Raw genomic sequence first — 20,572 nt, 5'->3', positions numbered from 1 at the left:
ATTTGATGCCAAAATTTAAAGTTTAGTCTTTGACCCCTAAACGCTCTTAAATGAACACACATTTACTTCAGATGCAAAATTACATCAGAAGTCTTGTTTTCTGAAAAATCAATCATAATGCATTGAGTTGATGCTTAAATTAAGAACAGATATCTGCCAATGGAGTCCAAAAAATAAATTTAATTCAAAGGGAATACTAGATTATTTTTCTGACCCCACAGGCAGATATTTTGTCTTGTTTTCAACATTTCAACAAGGCATTTTTTCAGAAAACAAGACTTTGGCACTTTGGATCCCCAGTAAATGTAAGATATTTGTGCTGAAAAAAAAGACAAAAGAACTGTAATTTCTGAGCAAATATCCCTCTGTTCTCAGTCTTCGATTTGGAAACTCTCTCAGCAATGGATCTGAACAACTTCTACAGCGAGAACATCAGTATTAACCACAGCACGCTCTTCAACGACAGCAGAAACCTCACATTCTTACCGTTCTACCAGCATTCCCTCGCCGTGGCCTCTGTCATTATCCTGGCTTACGTGCTCATCTTCTCGCTGTGCATGCTGGGAAACATCCTGGTGTGCTTCATCGTGCTGAAAAACAGGCAGATGAGAACCGTCACCAACATCTTCATACTCAACCTGGCCATCAGCGACCTGCTGGTGGGCATCTTATGCCTTCCCATCACGCTGGTGGACAATCTGATCACAGGTAAACCTGCTCGAGATGCATCAGGTTAATGTTCAGGTTTAATGCACCTGGAGAGAGTTTATCTGTTAGTATGTGCATGCATCTCCATGCTGCCATCTTCATGAGAACTCACACGGCCAATCAGCAGAGCTGAGGATGTCATGTGACACATCAGTCTGTATTACAAAACATGAGTCTGTTTCATGCTTTAAAAGCCTACTGGATAATATTAGATATGCACATTTCTAAGGCTCTACATGCTCTACATGATCAAAACTTTGCTGTTAAACCTATTGAACACTGAATTTTTGTGTAATTGTACAAGCGTCCAGCTTCAGCTGCTGCTTCTCGTGTCAAATCTTGACTGATTTTGATCAAGTAAAGGTCAGAATAACGTCAGTAATATCTCCAGATGAACACTTACTGCACTGAAGCAGCTCAGCTTTACTTGATTCTCCATCAATCATGTTTTAGAGTCTCAAATCTGATCCTCAGGATCTTTTGAGGAGCGTTTGTTTCCAGAAGCTTTACTTTCACTGTTCCTCAGCGGAGGAATGATCTTCACAAGCCTCCAGAACATCTCACATCTGAGGAGGAGCCTTTATTTCTTCAGCTCTCAATCACTGCATTATATGTTTGGAGCATTTCTACTACTGTGTATATTTATCATGTATAGTATATATAAATACACACACATAACATACAGTATATATATAAAAAATATTTACATGTATATATTTATATTCATATAATTTATATTTATAAAATATATTCACATATATAAATATATTTAATATATAAACATAACATTTTCCTGAAATATATACATGCATGTGTGTGTATTTATATATACATAATAAATATACACAATAAACACACATGTATTATGTAAACAAAAACTTTACATTACTTCATTAGTCAAACATCATTTGATAAATCAAAAACAAATCATATTTATTTTGATGCATCTGCATTTTGTAGAGGAAATGCATTTCAGGATGAACTAGTTTTTTCTAGTTTTCTCCTCAAACTCAGCTGGTTAGTGGGTCTTTGTTGTGGTTCTCAGTACATTTTAGTCGTTTATCGGCAAATGCGAGCACTGAAGAAAAGCCTAGCGTTAGAGGCAGCAGCATTCGTGCGGCTGTTGCATAACGGACACACTACCTTTGTGTTTCCATGCATTCATTACTGTCAAAGTGAAGTAGAAAACACCAGAAGAAACGTTATGTACTGGAGGGCTTTTAAAGTGGTTCATGGCACACTGCAGGTCGTGCAGGAGTCAACAGAGTCTCTGCAGCCTTCAGCAAATGTAAACATGATTCGTATCGCCAAGTGTTTGTTTGCTTGATGTCAGCATTACACACTGTTGACTCAGATTCATCATTAGCATACAGACCATGTGTTGTGTAAAGCAGCCATGTGCAGCTGACTTGTTGGATGTTAAATACGGCTGTAACACCCAGCTGGCCACAGATCATTAAAACCTCATTAATTTACATCAATCTGTTGAACGTGTAATGATATTTGTAATTGTTTTGACACAGCCTCCTGCTTCTTCAAGTGTCACACAAAGTGTGTTTTTTCCGCACGCTGCATGAATGTATGTCAACATTGTTGGGCACAAAAGAAAACAAACATGTACATTCATGTCAAATATTTAATATACATATTCACAGATTTTGCATACAAAGAGTGTAATCAGAATAGAGGATGATTGTTTTTTGGTGTTGCAGGATCTTAAATGAGGAAAATTCTGTGTAAATATTGTTGTTTTTATAACAGTCATTAATGTTGGATAAAATGTCCAGCAGTTCTGTATCAGATATTTATACTGTCATGATTATAAGATAAAAAAATGTGGATTTTTTTATCATAATTATTATTACTTGTCATAGGTTTGACTTTATAATCTTATAATTAAAACATTTTGCATTAATTTTTGACTTTTCATTCTCGTAATTTTTACTTTTAAATTTAATAATTGCAGTATTTTGTGTTGATTTTTTTGGGGATAATTTCAACAAGTTTTCATTTCTACTTTTTATCTCATAATTATGAATTAGTATATCATAATTTCAAGTTTGTTCTCTGTTTGTCTCTGTCTCTCTCCCTCTGTCTCTGTCTCTGTCTCTCTCTCTCTCTCTCTCTCTGTCTCTCTCTCCCTCTCTCTCTCTCTCTCTGTCTCTGTCTCTGTCTCTCTCTCAGGCTGGCCGTTTGATGTGCTCATCTGTAAAATGAGTGGACTCGTGCAGGGAGCTTCAGTCTCGGCGTCTGTCTTCACGCTGGTGGCCATCGCAGTGGAAAGGTTAATAACTCTCCCCCTCCTGCACTTCACATGAAGACAAACACCTGACATCTGCAAACCCAGCTCTGCTCAATCACGCTGTGACTTCAGTTAATAACTGAGCCCAAAAAATGATCATTCTGTCAACATTTACTCACCCGTAGTTCCTTCCAAACCCTCATGACTCTCTCAACAAACACTCAGCTCGCATATGAACTAATTAAGCTTCTGGTTGCTGACAGACGTGTTCACAATGTGCTGGTTTTGTTCGGAAAATCTTAAAATTAATCATTATGAATTGGTATGTCATAACTGAGACTTTTTGTCATAATACTGACTTTTCAGTTTCAGTTTTTAAATTTACCATTTCTCATAATTATGACTTGTTGTCATTTGATTTTTTCAAGAATTTCAATTTTTTTGGCATAATTTAGATTTTTCAATACCAGAATTTTCACCTTTTATTAATAATTGTGGCATTGCTACAGCTTTTTTAGACTTTGTATATCATAATGTTGACCTAGTATGTTGTAATTTTCACTTTTTCCTCATAATTATGACTTTTTGTTATATTTTTGGCCTTTTAATCTAATAATTTTTATTTTTGCCATAATTTGGACTTTTCAGATATTTAACTTTGACTTTGTATTTAAAGATTGTGATGTTATGTTGACTTTTAAAGATAATTTCAGCCTTTTATGACTTATAATTTCCACATTTGTTTCATAATTCCAATTTTTTAATCTGACTTTTTAAACACAATTTCGACTTTTTATTTAATGGTAAAACATTAACATTTTCAAAATGTTCTATTTTTAATGTCATCGTTTAGATTTTTTTTCATCTCATAATTATGGTTTACCAATGCATGACTTTTTATTATTTAGTTTTTTTTGACTGGGCAAAAACATTCAGTTCTCACTGACTTCAGAAGAAAATGAACAGCTGCTATAACGCTTCTGTCTGGTCGCTGACAGACGTGGTTACAATGTGCTTGTATTGTTTGGAAAAGAACAACAGATGAACATGAAAAATCCCTTTGTGTTCAACAAAAGAAAGCAAGTCGAAACAGATCTTAAAAGCACCATTAAGTAGAAGATGATAGCGGGTGTCAATGAGAGCGCCGTTCTTCCTTCTGAGAAACATGACACACACACACACACACTCACACACACACACACACACACACACACACACAGAAAGCATCTGACAGACACTTCACACGTTATGTCACATTGGTTTGTATTTAACAAAGCAGTCATTTATAGGGACTGGAGCTGCGTCTCGTCCTCAGACGGCACACATCTGAACATGTTGCACACAAAAGCAGAAATTGGCAGGTTTGAAACAGACCGCTGGCTCTCCTCGACCCGCATGAGTCAGTGTGCACTCAGCTTTTGTAATCAATCAGCTTGATTCTTAGGAGCTACAGTAGGTTGCAATAATTCAGCGCTTTTGAGGAAGACGTCAAATCTCTGAGGTGCTTTAAAAGGGTCCTATTATGCTTCTTCGACACAAAATTGTCACTACATCAAAAATACATTTTATATATGTTCATTAAGATTTGTTCGTAAAATAATATTAATGCATAATATAATATTAAAATATAAATAACTATTTTTAAACACATTGAATTATTGAAAACTTACACTTTTTTTGAACGGTAACAATTTGTTTGTTTTTTTAATAATATTAATGCATAATATAATATTAAAATATAAATAACTATTTTTAAATGCATTGAATTATTGAAAAGTTACACTTTTTTTGAACGATATCAATTTGTTTGTTTTTTAAATTACCCAGTAAACATGTAAAACTACACATTCTGAACAATTATATTTTTACGCAGTGTATTAGAAGTTAGTTTTAACGCATTGTATTTTGTGTTTTCGGGTTACAACAGATAATGTCCTGGAGAATGACTAGTACCTCTTCCATTTTTAGATAGGTTGCAGTGTACTAACTGATCAACAATCGCAGGTACAAGCAAAAATAATGCACAATTATACAATATTATTATTATTATTATTAAATAATAATTATTATTGGTTTCCTCTTTTTGTATAATTTAAATGGTAAATGCATGCCTTTTTTATCGTTTGAGTCACTTACCAAAAGTTGCTAAAAGTTGCCAAATACATTTTTAAAATAGCTCAATTTGTTGTAGGTGCTTCTGGAAGAAAAATTTGTTAAATTTAATAACAAAATAAAAAAATTGCTAAACTGGCAACACTGTTTGTTTAATTCCCAATCATGGAATGTGCAAAAAAATGGGGCGACTATATTTGCATATTTGACCCTATGGTTTGTTGTTATATACTTATAGAAAATTTAGACATGGAATTCTGAAGTTCTGGCCATGTTCGATTTATGTAATAATTTCAACTTTCTATTCTCATAAATGTGACATTTTATTTAATAATTATGACATATGTCATTTTTGAATTTTTATCAACAATCATAATATCAACTGTATTCATTAATTTTGAATTTTTCTCCGTTATGACTGTCATAATTTAGATTTTTGTTAATCTCATAATTTATTTTTTTGGCATAATTTAGATTTTTTTATATATCATAATCAAATTTTTTGTAATAATTTAGATTTTTTTCATTTCCTAAAATATTAATATTTTGTCATACTTTTTACTTTTTAATCTCATAATTTTGATTTATTTCAGAATTGTATTAATTTTTTATTTTTTATTTTATTTTTCAAAATTATGACATTTTGTCATAATTAATTTTTTTAATCTCTGAATTTTGACAGTATATATACATTTAGATTTTCCCCTCATAATTATGACTTTTCTATCATAATTTAGATCTTTTTAAAGTTATAATTCAGTTTTTGTCATAATTTAGAATTTTTTTAATCTCATCATTTTGAAATCTCATAAATTTGACTATTTTATAACTATGACTGTATGATTTTGAGTCATTTTTTAAACTTTTTGTGTCATCATTTTTAATTTTGTGGCCATAGTTTTGACTTCTAAATCTCATAATTTCAATTTATTTATTTCAGAATGTTCATTTTTTTAATCTCATAATTTTTATTTCATTTTTCTAAATTATGACAAATTATGTAACAAAAAATGTAATCTCATAATTTTGATTTAGTATGTCTTCAGTTTCCCTCAATTTCCCTCATAGTTATGACTTTTTGTTATAATTTAGATCTTTTTAAATTTATAATTCAGTTTTTTGTCATAATTAGATTTTATTAATCGCATCACTTTGACTTTTAAAGTCTCATAAATTTGTCTATTTTATAACTATAACTGTATGATTTTGAGTCATATTTTCTATCTTTTATGTCATCATTTCAATTTTGCAGTCATAATTTTGATTTCTTAATCTCAGAAAATTTAAATAAAATGTTCTGTTTTTTTGTCAGAATTTAGATTTTTTTAATCTCATCACTTTGACTTTTAAAATCTCATGTATTTGACTATTTTATATTTTATGAATATATGATTTCGAGTCATAATTTTGACTATTTATGTCATCATTTCAATTTTGTGGTTATAATTTTAAAGGGATAGTTCACCCAAAAATTCTGTCATTAATTACTCACCCTCATGTCGTTCTCTGGCCCTCCATAGACAGCAAGGATCCTACCATGATCAAGGCACTAAGGACATTGTTAAAATAGTCCATGTGACATCAGGGGTTCAACTGTAATTTTACGAAGCTACGAGAATACTTTTTCCCTTGCTGTCTATGGAGGGTCAGAGAGCTCTCGGATTTAATAAAAAATATCTTAATTTGTGTTCTGAAGATGAACAAAGGTCTTACGGGTTTGGAACGACACGAGGGTGAGTAATTAAAGGGACAATATGTAAGATTTTTTTATTAAAATATCCAAAAACCACTAGAACAGTGTTATATATTTTGCTGACTTGTGTACTTACATTATCCCAAATGTTTCGAAAAATTTTTAAATCCAGACAAATAAGCAATTTTAACTAGTGACACGGAGCGTGTCATTGCGTCGCCTGCTAATGACATCATAACCCCTCGATTTCCGGTTTTGTAGAAAACATGGAAACAGCAAAGATGCTTTAATATGTTGTGTTTTATAGACCGGTGACGAGCGCACAGAGTAGCATTATAACAGAACTAAATGTATCTAGTATGATAAGAGCTCCGCTGCTTTACCCCACATACACACGACCGGAAGCAGCAGAAGCCCTCGACTGTGGCATAATAAAAGCCCTGCTGCTTTACCCCACACACGCACGACCGGAAGCAGCGGAAGCCCTCGACTGTGGCATAATAAAAGCTCCGCTGCTTTACCCCACATACGCATGACCGGAAGCAGCGGAAGCGCTCGACTGTGGCATAATAAAAGCTCCGCTGCTTTCCAGCCGTGTGTCGCACTCGTTCAGCGTCTCGTTTCGCTTCGACGGCTTTCAGCCTCACCCTGCTTCATTCTACTATGTTAATAAATCATTAGCTCATCCATGAACATGAGTTCTGCCCGAGTCCCGTCAGATTGCATTGGATTGCATTGTCACAGCGTCATCAAACTACGCCTTTGTTTCTTTGTTTGTTTTGAATGCGTGCCCTCTAGCGGCAAAAATTACATATTGTGCCTTTAATGACAGCCTTTTCCTCTTTGTTTATTTCGAATGCGTGCCCTCTAGCGGCGAAAATTACATATTGTGCCTTTAATGACATAATTTTCATTTTTGGGTGAACTATCCCTTTTACTTCCTAAACTCGTAATTATGTAACTCCGGTTTACCAAAGCATGATTTAGTTTCTCCCGTACAGTCTGCTCCAGATGGCTCAGATCTGATCTCCTGCATTCCAGGTTTCGCTGCATCGTCTATCCGTTCCAGCAGAAGCTGACGCGGCGTCAGGCCATCATCACCATCGCCTTCATCTGGGCGCTGGCCGTGGGCATCATGTGTCCGTCCGCCATCACGTTGACCGTCTCGCAGGACGTGTTGCACTTCACCGTGGATGGGGACAATGAGACGCACCCGCTCTACACCTGCTGGGAAGCCTGGCCCGACCAGAGCATGAGGAAGATCTACACCACCGTGCTTTTCTCGCACATCTACCTGGCTCCGGTCACGCTCATCTTCATCATGTACTCGCGCATCGCGGTCAGGCTGGTCAAGCCGCCCGTCTTCCGCCGCAAGCTGCGCGTGGTGAACATGCTCCTGATGGTGGCGCTGCTCTTCGCCGTGTCCTGGCTTCCGCTCTGGATCCTCATGATGCTGACGGATTACGGAAATCTTTCGGCCGCTCAGCTGGACCTGGTGGCCGTCTATGTCTTCCCATTCGCTCACTGGCTGGCCTTCTTCAACAGCAGCGTCAATCCTATCGTTTATGGCTACTTCAACGAGAACTTCCGGCGCGGATTCCAGGCGGCGTTTAAGCTAGGTTTGTGTGTGGTGGACGAGCCACCGCAGCCCAGACGCAACGCAGCGTGGAAACACAACCGCGTGTTTGTGGACCGAGATGAGACGAACGCAAAGAGCGATGACAGGAGAGAGTGGAGAGACGGAGAGCAGAGAGACGAGCTGGTGCTGGAGGATCTGGACTGAGACGCTTACACACACTGGGGAAGTCGTGGCCTAATGGTTAGAGAGTCGGACTCCTAACCCAAAAGTTGCGGGTTCGAGTCTCGTACCGGCAGGGATTGTAGGTGGGGGGAGTGAATGTACAGCGCTCTCTCCCACCTTCAATACCACGACTGAGGTGCCCTTGAGCAAGGCACCGAACCCCCAACTGCTCCCCGGGTGTCTGCCCACTGCTCCGGGTGTGTGTTCACGGTGTGTGTGTGTACTTAGGATGGTTTAAATTCATACTTGGCCACATATCACGTCACATTTCACACATGCATACGCATACACAAACACACACTCATCAAATCTGGAATCTGAGGGTGCAAAAAAATGAAACTATTGAGAAAATCATCTTTAAAGTTGTCCAAATGAAGTTCTTAGCAATACATATTAGTAATCAAAAATTAAGTTTTGTTATATTTACGGTAAGAAATTTATAAAATATCTATAATTTTGACCCATACAATGTATTACTGATTACTGCTACAGATATACCCATGATATTTATGACTGGTTTAGTGCTCCAGGGTCACATTTTAGAAAAATATATTACTACTACTAATAATAATAATAACAACTGTTGTTGTTGTTGTTGTTGTTGTTATTATTAGTATTTCATAATTATTATTGTAGTATTTCATAAAATTTAAATATAACAATAATAATGAAATATTACAATAGTGATATCCTAATAATAACAACTGTTGTTGTTGTTGTTGTTGTTGTTATTATTATTAGGATATCACTATTGTAATATTTCATTATTATTGTTATATTTAAATTTTATGAAATACTACAATACTATTATTGTAATATTTCACTGTAAAATAAAAATACAATAATGATAATAATAATAATTTAATTTTACAGTGCTAATATTTCTGTCTGTCTTAAGATCTTAATTTTCAAACGTTAAACATTAAATTACAACCTTGATAATCACTCTAAGCCATACACTCTTAAAAATAAAGGTGCTTCAAAAGTTTCTTCAAGCGATGCCATAGAAGAACCATTTTTGGTTCCACAAAGAAGCATTCAGTCAAAGGTTCTTTAAAGAACCATCTCTTTCTTACCTTTTTATAATCTGAAGAACCTTCTTTCGCCACAAAGAAGCTTTTGTGAAACAGAAAGGTTCTTCAGATGTTAAAGGTTCTTTATGGAACCATTCAGACAAAAAGGTTCTACTATGGCATCTTGAAGCACCTTTATTTTTAAGAGTGTACTGTGATTTCTTTTCAATTATGCTAATCGTGCAGCCCTAACTGAGGCTAACACTCACAGCTCTCTTCTGCTCAACACGAGGGTTACAAAAGAATAATTCTTCATTTTTGAGGGACTGTTCCTCTAATAGAACGATGCATGCAAGCATGCTGCAGAAATGTACAGCACACGCACATTAAACACACTCATTATGTTCAAGAAAAACAGTCAATGTGTTAAATGGTTCATGGACTGATATTTGGAAGTAAGTGTTCTTCTGCTGATCTGGTGTTGTTTGCTGTGTAGATGTATGTAAAGCTATTTGCTCTGTAAAACAAACAGCAATTACCATTCATGCTGTGATGTGTCCGTTTGCTTTCAGAAAAACACTGACAGCTAATTAGAGAAATCCACATGCCTGTGAAAATGTCTTTTTATAAGCTGTGCTTCTTGAAAAAGCTGACAGTTCACAAAACGACAAATATGAATATTTAAAGCAAAACTCTGGACTAATCAACTTTAATCAATCTTTCAAACTCAAATAAAACAAAGTTAGAGGTATATAATTGGTTTGCACTAAACCCCCGTCTCTCCCACCTGCTGCTGTGGGTGAGTGTGTGTTTGGATCACACACTGCCATTTACACACACTGATGTGCTAACCACGCGTCCACCTGCCCTCAGGATACAGCACTGCGGCAGAGACACAGAAAACAAGCATAGCATGCGAAGGTCAGAGTGTTGAGCTCTGCTGTGTTTTATACAGAATGAATCAAACTCTCAGCAGCTGTGAGAGGAAGAACTGTTTTTGCTTTTAGATGCCTACAGAAGATGAGACGCTCTGCTGCTGCAGATGAAGTCAACTAAAGGAGTGAGCTTAATCGCTAGTGTGCACACTTTAAAAATATGCTTAACAGCCTGTGTCATGATTTACGGATAGACAGACTGATAAAGAGACAGACAAACAGATGTTCAGGCAGATAGATCGTCACATCTTCATGACCAAATCAAAACAGTCGATCAAATATTAAACTCACAATTTCCACTCACAGTCTCACAATGAAGCGAACATAGGCTGATTTTAAATCATTTTTTCTACTTGAGTGGATGCAAACATCTTGTAAACCCTGTTTTAATTATCATAAAATTTGATGGGTTTATATATGTCCAGTATCACTTTACACCTCGTTATTTGTTTAATTAACTTTAAGCTGACAATGCTCATGTAACTGTAAGGAAATTAACATTTACATGAAAACCCATGCATATTCGTTTTATAATTGTTGAAGGGATGGCATCATCTTAACTATATAATTATGCATAGGTATATTTAATCATCTTCTCTTATTACACTGACAGCACAGTGACACACACACGCGCACGCACGCACACACACACACACACACACAGAGACAAGCTGTTGAGCATCTGCTGGTGGCAGTAAGTAACAGGTGGAAGTAACTACTGTAGCTACGTGACCAATCAAAGAAAATCTGCTTTCTGTTGAAACCATAAGTGTTTTCCGTAATGAATTCTGTCTTTGGTTCAAACATCACAATAAATCCTCCTGCTCTCACTGTCAGACGTCAGAAAGTGATGAAAATCTCTTTAATCTCAGAGTATTTTAGATCCTTTGTGAAGCTCTTTTATCTCGTCTCACAGAAAACGCAGAGGGGAAATACATATCTCCATTTCATGGCATTCCCATCTACGCAGACGAGGCCGGGGGAAGGAATATCTGAATCCTGATTCACGCATTCATTCCTCAGATCTCTGAACTGGGTTTTAATGAGGAACAGAAGTTGTTCCCTTCACCTCTGTGAAACACTCAGACTGATTTCACACATCTATGATCACGTGAAATCTTGTAAACAACTCAGAAGTCAATTCAAGCAGTCTACATACAATAAACGAGAGCCAAAGACAGCTCAAAATTTGGTTTTGCATTGGAAAATGAAGTCAACGATGAATTGAAAAGTGCATCTGTTAACTAAACGCATTACTGTTTGATACATAGAGAATTACAAAAAATATATATTTATTTTACATTTATTTTTAAATATAATATAACCTATTCAAATTGTGATGTCAATATTTTATTTTTAATCATTATTCTAAATAATGTGTTGATTTTTTGTGGTTAAAAAAAAACTTAATTATTTTGACAACATAGTTAGTAATATATAATTTATACTTAACAAGGAATAAACAGGCTTAATTAGTTAAATGTACTGAAATTATTTAATTATTTAGATTTTGTCAAAACTGTTGGATTAATGAAGTGTGTTACGTCTCTGATAATATTGAATTGCTGCAGTAAATAAAAGGACCAAAACATTTTAAACCTGGACCCTCGTCAGTGTCAGCTGGCACATTAATGATAAAACAAACAAACAACAATAAACTGCTCATGAACATAAAGGACATCTCAAATGATAATAAATGTGCACATTCCAGCTGACAATGCTCATGTAACTGTAAGGAAATTAACATTTACATGAAAACCCATGCATATTCGTTTTATAATTGTTGAAGGGATGGCATCATCTTAACTATATAATTATGCATAGGTATATTTAATCATCTTCTCTTATTACACTGACAGCACAGTGACACACACACACACGCACGCACACACACACACAGACAAGCTGTTGAGCATCTGCTGGTGGCAGTAAGTAACAGGTGGAAGTAACTACTGTAGCTACGTGACCAATCAAAGAAAATCTGCTTTCTGTTGAAACCATCAGTGTTTTCCGTAATGAATTCTGTCTTTGGTTCAAACATCACAATAAATCCTCCTGCTCTCACTGTCAGACGTCAGAAAGTGATGAAAATCTCTTTAATCTCAGAGTATTTTAGATCCTTTGTGAAGCTCTTTTATCTCGTCTCACAGAAAACGCAGAGGGGAAATACATATCTCCATTTCATGGCATTCCCATCTACGCAGACGAGGCCGTGGGAAGGAATATCTGAATCCTGATTCACGCATTCATTCCTCAGATCTCTGAACTGGGTTTTAATGAGGAACAGAAGTTGTTCCCTTCACCTCTGTGAAACACTCAGACTGATTCCACACATCTATGATCACGTGAAATCTTGTAAACAACTCAGAAATTCAAGCAGTCTACATACAGTAAACGAGAGCCAAAGACAGCTCAAAATTTGGTTTTGCATTGGAAAATGAAGTCAACGATGAAATGAAAAGTGCATCTGTGTGTGTGTGTGTGTGTGTGTGTGAGTGTGTGTGTGTGTATATTTGTATTGTGTGTGTTTCTCTCCCTGAGGTATATGTGTGAATTAAATCTAATTAGATGCATTCTCTCACGATAATCGTCCTGGAGTTCATAATGACATTAATATGTCAGATGAATTATGGGAATAGATTCCTCTATTCAAGATCACGGGGGGTTTGATCAATATAAACACAACACAGAGCAGAATTATCATGCAGGACCATGAACTCAGACACTGCAGACAGAAAGAAAAACAGAGGAAGGTGTGTGACCTCCTTCATCCAACAAAACTATGTAGAAACGTAATTATAGAAAAATATTTTGCAAATCATTAGTACATTTTATACACACCATATAAAATTGTTTTGTCTATGCTAATGTATATGAAGCAGCTTCAGCAGCCAGTGATGAATATACTTACCGCATAAAGTCTCTCAAGCACATCTGCAAAACAGTAACAACAGTTTCAAGTCGTGCATGAAAATAATCATTTAAAACACATATGCATTCATGCAAAGATAATGCCAGATCATATTATACACTTTAAAACACTTTACTTAAAAAAACAAAGCCTATTTCATTTTACAATAATGCTAAAAATCTGAATTAGATATTTTTTCATCCCCAAATTAAATATATCAAGTGCAAAGTAGTTATGTATCATGATATAGTGTTCACGGTCTTTACAGTTTTTTTCAGCTGCTTTCACACATTTTCAAAACTTTGGAGCAGATTCGTGAATCTGTTGATTCAGATCGGAACTTTGAAGCGGGTTCACGAATAATTTCACGGATTGAGTGATTCATGATCCGCGCTCCGAAGTCCCGATGTTTGTGAATCATCATTCATATATATATTTTGATTCAGATCTGAACTTTGGAGTGGTTTGGTGAATCTTTTGATTCAGATCAGGACTTCGGAGCAAGTTGGCCGCGCAAGACTCGTAGGATTTTTATTTAATTTACATTTTTTTATTAAACAGTGTGGTGGCTTCTGTGAGAAACCACTCTCGGAGTCTTGAGGGTTTGATGCCAGAAGACAGACTTTATTATCAGAGACAATAATGAAGCCGACAGACTCTGGGTCTGCACACTCTTAATATAGGTTTCTATAAACAATACATATCATTCAGGCCACTATGGCTAGTCTATATCTCCTCATGTCAGCAGAATAGTACTACAAAGAGGTCTCGGTTCATCCCATGTCAGCACAAGATCATCTCATGTTTTCTCTTAATAGTAGCTCATATTTGAACTCATACAGCCAAACACATGACTATAATAACTCAGTTACACACACTCCACTCTCCTGCAGGCCTCCATACACACAGGCAAACACATGATCATAATAGTAAAATAACATGATACCCAAATGGCTATATTCACATTAATTATACTTGATTAATTCACATCTAAATCTTCTACAACAGCAGCTACAAAACATCAAAATATATAGGCTACACCTTTGTATATCTGGTCATTAGTTGCTCTAACATGCCATTTCTAGATGGATCGAAGGATTTCATAGAATTTGCTTCATCCTCTGATTGTTAAGCGCAGTTGTGACCATCTGACCAAATCTGTTTTCTCCTTCAGAACATCTTCCATGCTGTCGTTATAAATAAATAGTCTAGAAACCTGTATTTTATGTATATAATGTCATATTTTTCTCTGCAAAACCATGCAAAAATAAATAAAAGTTACGGAAATTAGACAAAATTAGAAATATTTCTATAGTGAATATACATTTTCCATTTTTATTGGTCTGCTCATTTATTATTATTATTATTATTATTATTATTATTATAGGTGTATTTACATATACAGTATAAAGACTATAAGTATATATACAGTATATAGTAATATTTTCTCTTCAAACTAATGCTATATATATATACACACACATTTTTATAAGTCCATTTTTATAGGTATATTTTATAACTACTTTTATATTACATATGATAATATACAACATAAATTTTTTTATTAATTTTATATTATATATATAATGATTATTATTATAGTATATACGTCATAAAATTATGTGTGTGTATATATATATATATATATATATATTTGTCTAATTATATTTCATTATTTATTTCATATTTATATTATATATAATAATAATTATTGTATATAATATAATATTAAATTGATCGTTTGTAGAGTAAAAGGTGCAGTCAAATCCTGAATTGTGAGCAAATGATTCTTTTGAATCGGTTGTTTTTGATGATTCGGCTTCACACTTTGATCTGAACGATTAATTTGAATCATTCTGAATCAGAATGATTTGAAACATCTTTCTTTAGCAATCATGCTTGCCTTTAGAGCTCCAGGAGTTTCTGTAAGCGTGTTCTTCACGTGTTTGCATCAGGTCTGATGGATCTCAGGATCCGTGTGAAGGTGTTGGGGACTCTGGCTCTGATCGACGAAGGAGAAACCGACTGGAAAGTGATCGTGATAAACGTGGAGGACCCCGAGGCTGAAGACTTCAACGGTCTGAGAGCTTTAGCTTCAGCGTTTGTGATGAGCACGAGGGTCAATCTCAGCGTCTTCTGTCTCTCGCAGATATCGAGGACGTCCGCAGACTGAAGCCCGGATTCCTGCAGGCCACACTCGACTGCTTCTGGATGTATAAAGTGCCAGACGGGAAGCCAGAAAACCAATTTGCCTTCAATGCTGAATTTAAGAACCGGGTAAATAGAGCCGCCGCTTAAATGAAAGACAGGAGACGAGATTTGAGTAATGACTTCTGCCTGACGGCTAGTAATGAAGATGTTTTTCCCATCATGTCTCGAAGGCAAGAGGATCCAAGCATGTCATTTTCAAAATTGCTTTTTCAAGAGATGATCGTGTCACTGATTAAATCACTAGACATTCTCACAGATCTGAGATCAGCGGTGCGTCTCGCTCCTCCAAACTTTTCAAAAACTACAAGCTGCTAAACCTTCAGAAGCTCGTCTCTCATTTCGGTGGAAAACATCAGGAAACACGTCACTAAAAACATGCTTTACAGCTGTTTGTTGAGTCAAACGTCACTCATAACACCTGGGGCACGTTCAAGCTCAAACCGGTGTGCACCGTTTTGCTACGGCTTCCGGGTTGAACGACATGTTTCCTGGAAACGGTGTGCAACGGTGTGTAACGGGTTTGAGACGCGTTTTCTCTTGTTTGGTGGGATGTAAACCACGTGGTATTAAAGAGACAGCTGCACAATGTAATTAACATCAAAATAAATTCACAAGAGCAAGTATATTGTTTGCACATGTTTATCTACATTGAAGGCAAAATAACTGAAATAATAAGAGCACAAGTATAGATCTGGAACTTCTTTAAGTCTGTCTAAATATCATTTAGTAATTGCAATGTCTTCTGGTCCATATCCTTTCCTTAGGAAGGTGTGCTAAATACTGATTAATGCAACATAAAAATACTGTACATATTTATATATTTTGCTATTGTATTGTGGAGTGACACTTTAATAAACTTTTCTATACCCCTCTGATTATATAATGGTAAATATTACAATATCATAGCACAACAACAGCGATCAGCAATAATGATAAGCCTAATACTCACAATAAAAATAATAAGGTCGTATAGATCATAACACAGTCTCGGAGGTAAGAAGTGGATTATCCTTCACCTGAAATGTTTGTCTTTTCATCCTGAAATGCGAGGCACATGTTGGATCACAATAATTAGGAACCACAGTTTCCACAAACCCCTTCACTGGATTGGGATGTTCTCCTTTATTCTGGAGGGCGAGGCCAGTGACTGTAACATCGAGTGTATTTTGCGGTATTAAACACGTGTTTATACCGATTTCATCAGGCTCCGAAAATTCTTCAAAAACAACACACGGAATGGCCTTCTCAGCTGCCGTAGCTGCAGCTCTTGCGTCATCAGAACAGTGTTCAACGCACCACCGTTTCCGTTTAAAACACGTTTGCACCGTTTTGTCGGGCTGAACGCAGCCCTGGTTCATATCGTCAACCACTGAGAACACAACATTCTGTTTTGTTTTTTTAAATGTAACAATAGTTTGATTCTATTGTTTTAAAATATTGCCGCAAATGTATCTTTCTTATTTTTACATGTTTAAAAACACAATACATTTACATTTGAGTAAATATACATAAAGCTGCTTCAGGATGTCATAGAAGAACCTTTTTGTCTAAATGGTTCCATAAAGAACATCTGAAGAACCTTTCTGTCTCACAACAGCTTCTTTGTGGCGAAAGAAGTTCTTCAGATTAAAGCTAAGAGATGGTTCTTTAAAGAACCTTTGACTGAATGGTTCTCTGTGGAACCAAAAATGGTTCTTCTATGGCATCGCTGTGAAAAACCTTTTAAGCATCTTTATTTTTAAGACTGTATATCTTTTTAAGGTATATGTTTATTAGGAAAACATACCATGTCTTTTTTTTAATTTTTAGTAAATATTTTAAATCATTTTTAAATGTTTACAAAAAATAATAAATATGCTATTAAATGTTTTAAAATTATTCCTTTTAGTAATATATTGTAAACTATTTTTAAATGAATTAAAAATCGCATGCTATATCTTTTTTATTAATATATTTATTTTTTAGTATATATATATATATATATATACACAATTATTGTTTTCTTTTTAAATGCTTAAATTAGTAAGTATACTGTTTTAAAATGTTGATTTTTTTAGTAAATATACAAAATGACTTCATTTTTTACGTTACACAAGATTGAACTCTATATTTATATTACATATAAGTCAGTTTAATATGTTTTAATAAGTCAAAATGGTTCTGATTTGATTATACTTACGACTGCAACTTAATTGTTTTAATTTAAGTAGATGGATTTTTTTACAGTGTACTTTCTAGCTCATAAATGGTTCTATTACAAACAGACATAGGAAGAATAAATGGCCGGAAAACAGTTTTATTACACGAATCCATCAGCAACAGCAGACTACTGTATTAGTTACTGATAAACACTGTGTGGTTTGATTCATAAAGGCCTAAATACAGTTTGGATGTCGGTGCAAAATACTGTATGAACACATATGAAGGCTTTCAATGCAAACTCAATCAGAATAAAGCAGCGTGACTTTATAAACAAGAACTCTTTTACTGAAATACAATACATATTTATATTATGTTACATCAGTTCAATGTCTATTTCTGCATCTGTGTGTTAAAGGAACATCTAATTGTAGCACTGGCTTTAATAACTATAATTGCTCGGAAACACTTGATCGTGGTTCTTCAGGTAATTGTTGCTAATGTCATGATGTTATTTCTTGACTTTTCCCCCCGTCGCCATGGAGACCGCATCACTGTAGCATGAAAGGCACGGTGTGAACTGAGTGTGTGTGTCTGTGTGTGTGTGTGTTATCTTGCACCTGATGACTCTCTGTCACTCATCTGATCTATGTGTTTGGTCTGTTCGTGCTGTCATGAGTATTATACGATAATAAGTGCATATATAACAATATTATTAATAATAATGATAATAATAATGCAATGAATTATAGGCCTATAGCCTAAATAAAATTGTTAACACTTCAGTCATCAATGAAACTTAACAGCAGCTTAATTTAAACACCTACTTTCAAAAACAACCTGTTCAACACGAAATACTTTTCTTCTCATTGTATTCATATGCTCGGGCCACAAGAGAAACAATAAGGAAATAAATTAAAACAATAAACCGCATATTAATTAGAAGATTCGTCCCTCGTCGTCTCTGAGAATGCGTTCGGCTTCTCCCAAAACAGCTTATACTACTGTTTCAGCTATTAAAATAGTTCAGTTTTGTATGTAATGGAAAGGTGATTGTATTTCGTTTCGTTTTTTTAATTAAGTTCATTTAGAAAAACGTTTGGAGCATTTGCTTGTTGGTTAAATGTAAGTTGTTGTTGTTTTTTTAAGTAACGACCAAGCGGCCAGCGGCAGACAGTGAGCTGATCATGGCCTATGTTTGATCAATTTAGCCTTCTCAAATCATCACGACTTGACTAAAATAAAATCTATAGATATAAAACAGTTCAAGCATATCACAATATTAGTTTAAAGGTTTAACCTAGATAAATGTGCACTGTTAGACGCCAGCGCAATCACTTGTATTTTTTTCTAAAAGTGGAAACAACTTAAAGTACACAGTCATTTTTACTCATAAAGGTAAGAGTAATACATCATTCGGAACTGTAAAGGGTCTACTTTAGGGATGCACCGATATGAAAATTTTGGCCGATACCGATAACAGAAAAAATGAGCCGATATGGGCCGATACCGATATGGTGGCCGATATATCGTGCATCCCTAGTCTACTTTTAATACAGTATCAACAAAACGTTGTGCTTTTGTAAAATAAATAGAAAAACCGAGGATGCGCTTTCTGCCGTCTCGGTCTTGAACAACAGCGCTTCACAATGATGAACCTATAAATAAAAAAAGGTTATTCGAATTTTGAGGAAAATTATCAATTTAATTCATTTTGGAATAAGGCTGTAACATAACAAAATGTGGAAAAAGTGAAGCGCTGTGAATACTTTCCAGATGCACTGTACAGTACAGATGTTATTGTAACTCGATATGCCATGGTACTGAATTTTTATCATAATATTTACATGCACATTGATAGGTGTGGAAAAACATACTAATATTACGATATAGTGCCCTAAATGTCAAAAACAGTACAAAAAGTAACAGAAAATACCAAAGTATTACCATGTAATAAAAATGTTATAGTATTACCTAGTTACATGTCTAAAAACATGCCATGTTTGTTAGTGGTGTATCTGCCTGTTTGTTCTGCATATATGTACAGTAGATTAATAATATTAGTACACTGGTGTTTCTCTTTTGAGAAGTTTCAGACCTACAGCCTTTCAGTAACCAGCCTGGTTAATTATGTTTAAAATATTAGTCATCTGTGTTTTTGTTAGGAAACATCTGCAATGTCATTTATATTTGACTGGATCTACAGAGGCTTCAGTGGAGTGCTGCAGTTTTTAGGTGAGTTCAGATGAAGGTCTCATGCATTTGACTGATTTATGAGATTTAATCACTCCAATATTATTCTAACATGGAAAATAGTCAGAAAAAAGAACAAGTAGATATGACGACCGTGAAAAGGTTTTTGCCCCTTCCTGTTTTTTAAATTTTTTGCATATTTGTCACACTTAAAAGATTCAGATCATCAAACTAATTTTAATATTACACAAAGATAATGCAAGTAAACACAAAATGCAGTTTTGAAATGATGATTTCATTTATTAAGGGAAAAAAGCTGTCCAAACCTGCCTGGCACTACGTGAAAAAGTAATTGCCCCCTAAATCTAGTAACTGGTTGTGCCCAGCTTTGCAGCAACAACTGCAATCAAGTGTTTGTGATAACTGGCAATGAGTCTTTCACATCGCTGTGGAGGAACTCTGGCCCACTCTTCTTTGCAGGATTGTTTTAATTCAGCCACATTGGAGGGTTTTCCAGCATGAATGGATGTTCAAGGTCATGCCACAGCATCTCAATCGGATTTAAGTCTGGACTTTGACTTGGCCGCTCCAAAACCTTAATTTAGTTTTTCTTG

At 35.2% G+C, this 20,572-nt stretch overlaps 3 protein-coding genes across 3 annotated transcripts in view; all 3 read left to right on the top strand.

The window, feature by feature from the left end:
- Positions 1-360: 360 nt before the first annotated feature.
- Positions 361-8,539, top strand: LOC107595222 (neuropeptide FF receptor 1-like). The gene is made up of 3 exons (XM_016285565.1): positions 361-708; positions 2,893-2,992; positions 7,797-8,539. The coding sequence occupies exons 1-3, from the start codon at positions 402-404 to the stop codon at positions 8,536-8,538; spliced, it is 1,149 nt and encodes a 382-aa protein (XP_016141051.1). The 5' UTR covers positions 361-401; the 3' UTR covers position 8,539.
- A 3,980-nt stretch (positions 8,540-12,519) lies between these two features.
- Positions 12,520-15,713, top strand: LOC107595200 (inorganic pyrophosphatase-like). The gene is made up of 4 exons (XM_016285544.1): positions 12,520-12,577; positions 12,655-12,716; positions 15,325-15,493; positions 15,565-15,713. The coding sequence occupies exons 1-4, from the start codon at positions 12,520-12,522 to the stop codon at positions 15,711-15,713; spliced, it is 438 nt and encodes a 145-aa protein (XP_016141030.1).
- A 4,185-nt stretch (positions 15,714-19,898) lies between these two features.
- LOC107595199 (GTP-binding protein SAR1b-like) overlaps positions 19,899-20,572 on the top strand; it is a 4,380-nt gene continuing 3,706 nt past the window's right edge. The window contains exon 1 of the mRNA XM_016285543.1: positions 19,899-20,000. Coding sequence (XP_016141029.1) covers positions 19,943-20,000 — 58 coding nt within the window. The 5' untranslated portion in view covers positions 19,899-19,942. The remainder of the gene's footprint in view (positions 20,001-20,572) is intronic.

Source organism: Sinocyclocheilus grahami, unplaced genomic scaffold (assembly GCF_001515645.1).
Source record: "Sinocyclocheilus grahami isolate Dianchi unplaced genomic scaffold, SAMN03320097.WGS_v1.1 scaffold198.1, whole genome shotgun sequence".
In the NCBI taxonomy this organism is placed as follows: Eukaryota; Metazoa; Chordata; class Actinopteri; order Cypriniformes; family Cyprinidae; genus Sinocyclocheilus; species Sinocyclocheilus grahami.
The sequence above is the reverse complement of the archived record's forward strand: the minus strand, read 5'-3'. Positions and strand labels throughout refer to the sequence as shown.

Bases quoted from the DNA above. Each gene is read 5' to 3' on its own strand.
- LOC107595222 (XM_016285565.1), top strand. From the start codon at position 402: ATGGATCTGAACAACTTCTACAGCGAGAACATCAGTATTAACCACAGC. The intron at 709-2,892 runs GTAAACCTGCTC...TCTCTCTCTCAG, and splicing joins GGTGGACAATCTGATCACAG to GCTGGCCGTTTGATGTGCTC. The intron at 2,993-7,796 runs GTTAATAACTCT...CCTGCATTCCAG, and splicing joins GTGGCCATCGCAGTGGAAAG to GTTTCGCTGCATCGTCTATC.
- LOC107595200 (XM_016285544.1), top strand. From the start codon at position 12,520: ATGAATTCTGTCTTTGGTTCAAACATCACAATAAATCCTCCTGCTCTC. The intron at 12,578-12,654 runs GTCAGAAAGTGA...CTCGTCTCACAG, and splicing joins TCCTGCTCTCACTGTCAGAC to AAAACGCAGAGGGGAAATAC. The intron at 12,717-15,324 runs GTGGGAAGGAAT...GCTTGCCTTTAG, and splicing joins CCATCTACGCAGACGAGGCC to AGCTCCAGGAGTTTCTGTAA.